Genomic DNA, 9,278 nt, shown 5'->3' with positions numbered 1-9,278 from the left:
TTGAAGAGGGGTGCCTGGGTGACTCAGTTGGTTCAGTGTCTGACTCTTGGTTTTAGCTCAGATCATGATCCCAGGGTCATGGGATTGAGTCCCACACTGGGCTCTGCACTGTGCATGGATCCTGCTTAAGATATTCTCTCTCTCTCTCTCTCTCTCTCTCTCTCTCTCTCTCTCTCTCCCTTTCCCCATTCACATGCACATGCTCTCTCTCTCTAAAATAAAATAAAGTATAAAAAAAATCTCTTTGAAGAAAATAGAACTTTATTGACAGACATAAAATAAAGCCTGAATAAATATAAAGGCAATCATGTTCCTGAATAGAAAGTTCAATATAATATTATAATGATGTCAGTTCTGCCCTAAATAATCTATAAACTGCATGTAATTCAAGTCAAGTCTAATTTTTCACCCTTTGAACCTGATGAGTTGATTCTAAACTTTGGGAAAGAGTTAATACATGAGAATAGCTTAGAGCTTTTGGAAAAGAAGACTAGTCAGGAGAACTTGCCTCCCGGATTTCAAAATGTTTGATAAGGCTTCTGCAATTAAAACAGTGTGATTTAGGGGCACCTGGGTGGCTCAATCAGTTGAGCAACCAACTCTTGATTTTGACTCTGGTCGCAATCTTGCAGTTCATGGGATCAAGCCCTGAATCCAGCTCCATGCTGACAGCATGGAGCCTGCTTGGGATTCTCTCTCCCTCTCTCTCTGCCCCTCCCCAACTCGCATGTGATTTCTCTCAAAACAAACAAACAGACAAACAAACAAACAAAAAACCAGTGTGATTTTGGTGCAAATTAACAAATAAATAAAAAAACCCTATTATTGGGGCGCCTGGGTGGCTCAGTCGGTTAAGCGTCCGACTTCGGCTCAGGTCACGATCTCGCAGTCCGTGAGTTCGAGCCCCGCATCAGGCTCTGTGCTGACAGCTCAGAGCCTGGAGCCTGTTTCAGATTCTGTGTCTCCCTCTTTCTCTGACCCTCCCCTGTTCATGCTCTCTCTCTCTCTCTCTCTGTCTCAAAAATAAATAAACGTTAAAAAAAAAAAACAAAAAAACCCCCTATTATTTATTTATTTGTTTGTTTATTTATATATATTTTAGAGAGAGTGAGAGAGAGAGAGAGTATGGGCCAGGGAAAGGGGCAGAGGGAGAGAGAGAGAGAGACAAAGAGAGAGAGAGAGAGAGAGAGAGAGGAGAATCTTAAGCAGGTTCCACACTCAGCAAGGAGCCTGACTCGGGGCTCCATCCCACGGCCCTAGGATCATGACCTGAGCCAAAATGAGGAGTCAGATGCTCAACTGACTGAGCCATCCAGGCACCCCAACAAATAAATTAATGGAAGATAATAGAATTCAGAATAAATAGGTATTTGTGAGAATTCGGTGTATAATAGCAAGTGTTTTAAGCAGCAGGAAAGCGTAAAAAAAAATTCAATAAATGGACTTGGGATAATGGACTTTCTATTTGAAAGAAGTAAAATTAAATCCTGCTTCACACTATTCATTAAAAAAAAAAAATTCAGGCAGAGGGGTGCCTGGGTGGTCCATTCGGTTAAGGTCAGCTTAGGTCATGATCTCACAGTTCATGAGTTTGTGCCCCACATCAGGCTCTGTGTTGATGGTGAGGAGCCTGCTTGAGATTCTGTCTCTCCTTCTCTCTGCCCCTCCCGTGCTTGTGCTCACTTTCTCTCTCTCTCAAAATAAATAAATAAACTTAAAAAAAAATAAACAGTTAAAAAAAAAGGCAGATGAAAGACCTGACATAAAAATGAAAGCCATAACCATAAATTTTAAAAATATAGACAACATTTGAAAAATTATGGAATAGAGAAGGCATTTTTAGGCACAACATCAAATCCAGAAGCCATAAAGGAATATGTTGATAAACTTGACAAGGTAAAAAGTATAAATTTTATTAGAACAAAATATACCATAAACAAAGATAAAAGATTAAAAAAAAAAAAACCCAGACTGGAAGAAAGTGTTGCAACATATATAACAGACAAAGGATTAATATCCATAATATATAAAGAGCTCCTCTAAATAGATAAAATGATCATAGAAAAATAGGCCAAGGACATGAGTAAGCAATTCAGAGATAAAATACAAATGGCCAATAAACAAATGAAAAGATTTTTAACTTCATTCGAAATCAAGGAAATGCAAATTAATTCAGGGGCCAAGGGTCCCAGAGGGGCTCTGATGGGATGCCGGAGACACTGTGGTTTTCACCTTCTTGCACAATGGGACTCTGCTTTTGATGGTGAGATGAACTTCTTTTTCTTCGGAGACAGGATCCACCTCTGCCCCAGGAATGGGTGCGGGCTCCCTCTTTCCTTTGGGAAGTATTACTTCCTCATTGCAGGCAGCCTGGGAGTTGCAGCTTTTTGGACTGAAAGGGGATTTGTGAGGTCTCTCTTCGCACATTCTCCACCTCCGGACAGGACCACCGTCTCCTTCTCTCGTCACACTGGCTCCTCAGAGTTCTCTCCTAGACTCAGAAAGTCTGTCTTGCTGTCTAACTTCAATTCTAGCTGTCGGGCTGTTAGCTCTGCTCCCCTTGGAAGGGACTTGTGTCTGGAGGTTTGGTGCCACACACATCAGCACCCTCATTTCGGGGCCTGTGGATGTAGCTGAGCTGGGATCTGGCCTGGTGGGACCGTAGCTGGGTGTTCAAACAGACGGGGACCAGGGGAAACTCTTATTCTCTCTGGAGACTGGACGTCAGAATCAGTTCACGGCCTGCCGCTGAGCTCTGCCCAGGGTTGTGCTGCTTTGAGCCTGTAGCAGCCCTAACTGGGGATGGAAATCCCTGGTGCCAATGTCTGCCACGCTCCAGTCTCGGGCATGACTCTGGTGACCCCAGGGAGAAGGAAGAACATGTTTCCACCCTTGGAGGCCCCAGTGTGATGGAGGAGGGGCCCCCTCCCTGCACCCCACATCGGGACTAGCCATCTTCTGTCTGCTTCTGTTCACGTGAGCTGGACTTGTCTTCCCAACATGGGTTCCAAGTCTCGCTCCATTGGCATGGAAGACATTGATGAACATCTGCAGAGGAACTGAGGCTCTGAGGCCCTAGGACCCCATGTCAAAGAAGGGTTGGAGAGATGTGAGGTTAATCTGGATGGGCTTCCTGGGGGAGAGCGGGCAGCTCCTTGGCTGTGGGTGGCAGAGGAGCACCGGCCAGAGTTGTGGAGGGCGTGTGGCGGGGGCACCAGGTTGGGAGGTCTGAGCCTGTTCTGGTTGGCTGACCCTCTGGGAAATTCAGGGAGTTTCCAAGCCGAGAGCTTGGTGGGGGGGTTCGGGAGGGAGGGACACAGCTAGAGTCCTGCTGGGTGAGCAGGACAGGCTTCTCCTGGCTAGTCTTAATCCCTCCTGCTTTAGGAGGCAAGGTTGTGAGCTGTGAGTGAGCGGGGGCGGGGAGTAATGCCAGGGTGTGTGTGTGTGTGTGTGCGTGTGTGCACTGGCATCAGTGTCTCTGGAAGTACAGGTGTCCCTGCGTGTGAGCGTGCAAGTATTTACATTGCTGTGCTCATGCTCTGAGCGTGCATTAAGTCCGTGGAGCTACACTGTGATGCTGGGCGTGTCCAATGCAGAACGTGTGTCCTGATGTGCGTGAACACCTGCGTACTGGTGAGAACACTCAGGTCTGACACTGTGCATCCTGATCCTTCCAATCAGTCTGCTCTATCCTCTTCCCCTGACTCTGTCCCCCCCCTCCCCCCGCTCCCCTCCCTGAAGTCGAGGGCTCACTTTTGACTGGCTGGCCCTAGTAAAACCTCATGGCTCTGCGATCATGACTAATGGGGCCCAGACTGGGGCGGAGGCTACGTGCGGCACTCTCTTCAGGCTGGTACCCACCAGGACCTCGCCCAACCCAGTCCTCCCCCACCCTTCACCCTGCACCCCCTGGCTCTACCACCCTCCGTCCTACGCAGCTCACCCCTCCTCTTCAGGAAGCAGCCTCCCATCTGCGACTTTGGGGAGACAGAGAAGTCACGGCCTGAGCCCCCAAGGGGTCTAACCTGGATTTGAGGACCCTAACCCCCAGAGCTGCTTTTGACCTAAGGGCCAAGCCAAGATGCACCAGAGAGGGGGGTCAACAACCCTGCTTCCACCTTCTCCATCTCCCTGACTAGTGCCCCCTTTCCACCCCACCAGGTTTCTCTTTGGAAACTTGGCTCTGAAGGTCTTCCCTGGGCTCTCTGGCTGCCAGCTGCCCCTGAGATTGGGGCTGGCCAGCAGGAGGAGGGGTGAGGCAAACAGGACACTCACAGGGCCCTAGGGGACAGGGGAAACAGTAGGAGATGGCTCAGAAATCTGGGCCTATGTGCTGAGCTTAAAGGTGACACCGGTTCAGGGGCGCCTGGGTGGCTCAGGTCATGATCTCACAGTCCGTTGAGTTCAAGCCCCGCGTCGGGCTCTGTGCTGACAGCCCAGATCCTGGAGCCTGCTTCGGATTCTGTGTCTCCCTCTCTCTCTGCCCCTCCCCTGCTCATGCTCTGTCTCTCTCTGTCTCTCTCAAAAATAAATAAAAACATTTAAAAAATTTTTTTAAAAAAAGGTGACACCAGTTCAGGGTCACACAGCAAGCACTCCACACCCAGCAGTCTAGAAAGGGGCTTTGAGGGCAGCGGGTCCAACTTCCCTCTGGGAGCAAGAAGTCCCCCTTCGGATGCATTCATTCACCCAACAGTCACTGGGCCAGGCCCTGTACTGGGAACTGGGGACACAGCTGCACGAGGCAGACTGTCCCTAGGTTGTTTCTGGCCTCACTCATCTTCTCTAGCAACAGGGAGTTCACTACCACAGAAGTTCTTGTGTCCCAGCACTGTGCAGATTCAGCTTCGGGGAGACACCAAGAGCCCCACCTCCTTACCTTTCTGGAAGCGGTGGGAGAAAGGGTGCGGGTGCCCAGGCAGAGAGGGGGCAGACCCTCGTCCCTGCGGTGCCCCATCCGCCTGCCACAGCCCTAGTGTGTGCAGGAGGAGACGAGCTGCCAGGCTGCCTGCGCAAACCGGACCTGGGCCGACAGGCCCTTCCTTCAAAGGCTGGCCCAGTCCGTGCCACTTTATTGCCCAGCTAATGACGGTGATTAGGCCGACAGGTGCTCTCTGCCTCCCATCCGCCCTCCCGCCTGCTGAGAAGGGTGGTTTCTGAGCACCTGGGGGACGCCTGCCCCGAGCTCTGCCAGAACACCCACCGCCACCGACCCCTCAACTGTCAGCCCAGCCTTCGCCCACCTCATCCGCAGAGAACTCAGGTCCTCCCCTGCTGGGACTGCTGTGTGCCCTCTGTCCCCATCTGGCCCTCTCTGAGTAGGACTGAGGGGGATCTGGGTAGGTATGAAGGGAAGCTGAGAACAGTGGGTGGGGGCATGTGCCCCTGAGAAGCACACCTACCTCTTCCCCAGCTAAGGTTGAATGGTGGGTACCCAACTAGGATCCAGAAGAAAGCAGAGCAGGCGGGTCTTCCTTGCAGATGAGGCTGGGGCTGCTCCTTAAGAACCTATTGCATTGTGGGTAAGCCCCTGGAAAAATCCCACCATTCTGGAGTGATTGGCCCACTCTCAGTCGAGGGATGCTGTTGCCTTGGGCCTTGGGGGTCCTAGTGTGGGTCTGGGAGAGAGCCGTGATTTATGACTGTGCTTCATGAGTGAGGAATGCCAGCCTGGGGGGCTGGGGGGGGGGGGCGGAGCACTTGCCTGACACTCCTCACTCTGCTGGGTGTCTGGCGTGTCCTGTCAGGATCTCTTGTCCCCTGGGGACAGCCATGTTCTCCCACACGCGGTAGCCCCCTCCCATCTGCACCTCGAACCTCCAGCTCCGGGAGGACTGAGTGATGGCCCAGCAGAGGGGGAATCCACAATTGCATCCTTTCTGGTTTTCCGTCTTCACAAACCAGCCCCCTCTGTCAGTGGGCATGACAGTGATGGTAAATGGCTCTTTTTTCTCCCACTGCTGCAGGAGGCAACTGGATGAGACTTTTGGAAACTTCCATCCAGATGAACCCAAGGCTTACGTGCCACTGTCCACAGTGAGAGACTTGGGACTGAAACAAAGATGAGCTTCCGGCCCCAGGAAGGGCCATTGAGCTCCTAGAACGGATGGTGGGCGTGGCATCGCCCTTCCCCCCACTTCCCCCCTCCTTGCCAGATGAAGGAAGACTCTGGAGTTCATGGCAGGGGCGGGGAGCAGAGGAGGGTCGGAGGTGAGGCAGGGAGGCAGAATGATCCAGTGTTGCCTGGTCCTGCACTCCGAAGGCCATGCCAGTTTCGAACCTGTTCCTGTGAGTCTCACTTTCGTCCTTCTTGCTGCAGGCTGCCTTTCTGGGTGAGGGTCCGTCTTTCTGGACACCTAGCATGGGTCAGTCTGCCTTCCCTAGTCTGGTGGGACTGGTTTTTCAAGCTGGAGGAAGGGTCGGTGAGGAATTGGCAGAGGCAGACAGTTTTATGTAAATGCCCAGGGAGTGCTCTGGGAACGGGGAGGCCGGTTTCCCCAAAGACACGCAGGGACTGGCCGCTCCCAATTAGCCGGGGCTGGTGATGTCAGTGCTGCTTTCCTGGGTGGCTGCGCCCACTCCAATCGGCCTTGGCAGGGGTTCCTGGCCATTACTTTCTTCCTCGAGTGGGAGGGGTGCCGAGGGGGCCACCATACAGGACGGGGGCCAAGTCCCCTCCCACCGCACGTACTCCTCAACCTGAGGCTTGAACCATGCTGTGGACCAGCCCTGGAAAGTGTCATGAAGAACCAGCCCGGATTCTACCGAAAAAGACTTTAATGGGGCTAATATTCCAACCCTCCCCCCAAACCTGAGACGCTGGGGAGACCTCAGTGGCCGGGCTGGTCCCAGAGGCTGTTGCCATGGCAACTGCTGGTAGATGCCGCTCCCCAGGCTGCCCCAACCCCAAGTTTCAATAAATACAGTGCAAAGGGGTCTGGGCACCCACCCAGCAGGGGAGACAAGGACCCGGAGTGCTAGAGAGGGCAGGTTGCATGGTCTGTGAGCTCACACGTGCACACACTGCGAAACATACACACCGAGGATCATGTGCACACACAAGAAACCCCCTCTCAGGCATCCTCACATACACACTCACATCCATCCATATATATATATACACATTATCCTCAGGTACACAGGGCAGAGCACTCCCATCCCTTCCTTACAGACACACGCGAGGTTCTGTATATACGTGCCTTTCTCTCAGGGCTTGGCCTGGAGCCCCGGTGTCCTGTCCTGGCTCAGAGGAATGACAACAGGTGGGTCTTCCTGGTCCTGGCCAGGTGATACCCTGGTCTAGGGGCGAGGTGTTGTGGTGTTTGCCTGGTTGACCATGCAGTTGGCTGTGGTGTTGGAGTAGGCCCAGGAGGGGAAGGTGTACAGGCTGAAGATGGGGAAGCTCCAGCTGTTGATGGCCAGCGTGATGACCAGCACTCCGATGATGTTGAGCAGGAATCCCGTTCGGGCCTGGTGCGAGGAGAGCCAGTCTGAGCGACCCGTTGCTGAGCCGGGCCAGTACCCAGCCCTTGGTGTTCACGGGTGCTCTAGAGCTCTCTTACCACAACACTCTCCCCGGAAGTCTGCCTGTGGGTCTGACCCGCAGCACCAGGCAGCACCCCCTCCCTCTTGCTTTAATCCCGGTGCTAAGAAGGGAAAAGGAAGCCCTTCCTGAGTGTTCAGGGCCTTGGGCTTCGTTCGAGTCCTTCTCCCCGGGTACAGGTGCCCTAGCACCTGGGAGCCTTCCCTAAATTCCTCACCCCCTCCTCTCCCTCTCGCGTGGTTGGCAGGGTCTGAAGATGCTCCAGCTGGGGATCATGGCACAACCCTCCTGCTGTCCCCCAGCCTGCACAGGCTTTGCTCTTAACGCTGAGAATCTCAGTGGCTTTAGGCTTCTTTGTGGTCCACCAAGAAGGGAGGACAGAGCAGAAAGGAGCACTGAAGCACTCAGGTCCCACTGCTGCTCACCATATCAGACACTTTGAGGCCTCCGAAAGAGAAGACTATGGCGTTGGGTGGGGTGGCCACAGGCAGCATGAAGGCCAGGGAGGCAGACAGCGTGCAGGGGAGCATGACATAGAGAGGGTGGAGGCAGATGGCCTGGGCCTGGACGGGGAGACAGTGGACAGAACTGATCCCAGTCCTCATCCCAGAGAGGAAGACGTGGCCCCCAATTCTCCCCCTTCCTCCCTCTGGGGGACAACCTTCCCCGCCCCCCAACAACATAGACTCTGGCCATGAACCCCACCACTTCTGCCAGAAGGCACTGGTGACCTGGGAAGGGCCCCTTGACCTCTCTGGAGGGGATGAGTGTGCGGCCCTGCCCAGCGGGGCGTGGTGAGGGGAGGGGCCCATAAAACGGATCTCAAAGGGGCTCTGGGGTGTCATCAAAGGCTGCGGGAACGCGCCAGGGGAGGAAGGGGCTGGGGACGCTCCAGGGAGTAATTTCAACCTGTCACCTCAGGACTGACCAGAACAGGGGCTGGGCCCGGGAGGTGGGCGAGGCCACCAGTGAGGCCCATCAGGATACTCAAGGGGTAACGTCACCAGGGATGGAGTGAGTCAGGGGCCAGAGGGCCTTGTGGCCCGAGGTAGCCGAAAAGTCTGGGGAAGGGCGGCAGCTCAGGGGTCTTCTCCCGGAAATGAGACAAGGTGCAGACAGGTCACTCCAACCCGCAGGTGGGGCCCCTGGGTGGGGTGGGGTGGGCAGGACGGCTGCCTGGAGGAAGTGTGTCTGCAGGACCAGCTCACCATGGAGGCCAGAATGGGCAGGAAAAGTGTGGTGGTGGCCACGTTGCTGGTGCACTCAGTGAAGGTGGCAATCAGCAGGCAGAGGATGAAGGCAATGGCGGGAGGTGGCACATTCTGTAGCGGCGTCAGCTTGTCCCCCAGCCACTCGGACAGTCCTGATTTCTGTGGCAGAGGAGAGGTTCTCTGTGTGAGAGGTTGAGGTTCTCTAGAGAGACCTCTCTAGAGTCTTCACAGTCAGGGCAGCTTGGGAAGGAAGGTAAAACCCGGGCAGAACCAGGAGGTGCCCTCAAAGTGATTTTGAAGAACATTTGGATGTAGGGAGAAGGGTCAGATGAGAAGCTAGGAGAGGGGGCCAAAGGGCCTTCTTGGGAAACCGGGGGCCTGGTGGGAGGAAAGACCTTTAACTCCACTTACTCCCGCTCTCCCAACCTCTCTTAGGAGCTCCCCGGCCATCTTCAGCCCTCTCCCTGCCTCCTCCAGCCCAGCAGGTTGGCAGGAGAGAGAAGGGGGAAGGGCCCTTGTTATAA

The 9,278-nt window shown here is 53.9% G+C and overlaps 1 protein-coding gene across 1 annotated transcript in view; it reads right to left on the bottom strand.

Annotated features, from left to right (window-relative positions):
* Window positions 1-6,759: 6,759 nt before the first annotated feature.
* SLC13A2 (solute carrier family 13 member 2) overlaps window positions 6,760-9,278 on the bottom strand; it is a 27,023-nt gene continuing 24,504 nt past the window's right edge. Inside the window, exons 10-12 of the mRNA XM_058703563.1 lie at window positions 8,752-8,913; window positions 7,969-8,106; window positions 6,760-7,470 (exon numbers count right to left, since the gene is read on the bottom strand). Of these exons, the coding sequence (XP_058559546.1) occupies window positions 7,300-7,470; window positions 7,969-8,106; window positions 8,752-8,913 (471 nt within the window). The 3' untranslated portion in view covers window positions 6,760-7,299. The remainder of the gene's footprint in view (window positions 7,471-7,968; window positions 8,107-8,751; window positions 8,914-9,278) is intronic.

This window comes from Neofelis nebulosa, chromosome 16, assembly GCF_028018385.1.
Source record: "Neofelis nebulosa isolate mNeoNeb1 chromosome 16, mNeoNeb1.pri, whole genome shotgun sequence".
In the NCBI taxonomy this organism is placed as follows: Eukaryota; Metazoa; Chordata; class Mammalia; order Carnivora; family Felidae; genus Neofelis; species Neofelis nebulosa.
Note: the sequence above shows the minus strand (reverse complement) of the source record. Positions and strands in the feature narration are given on the sequence as shown.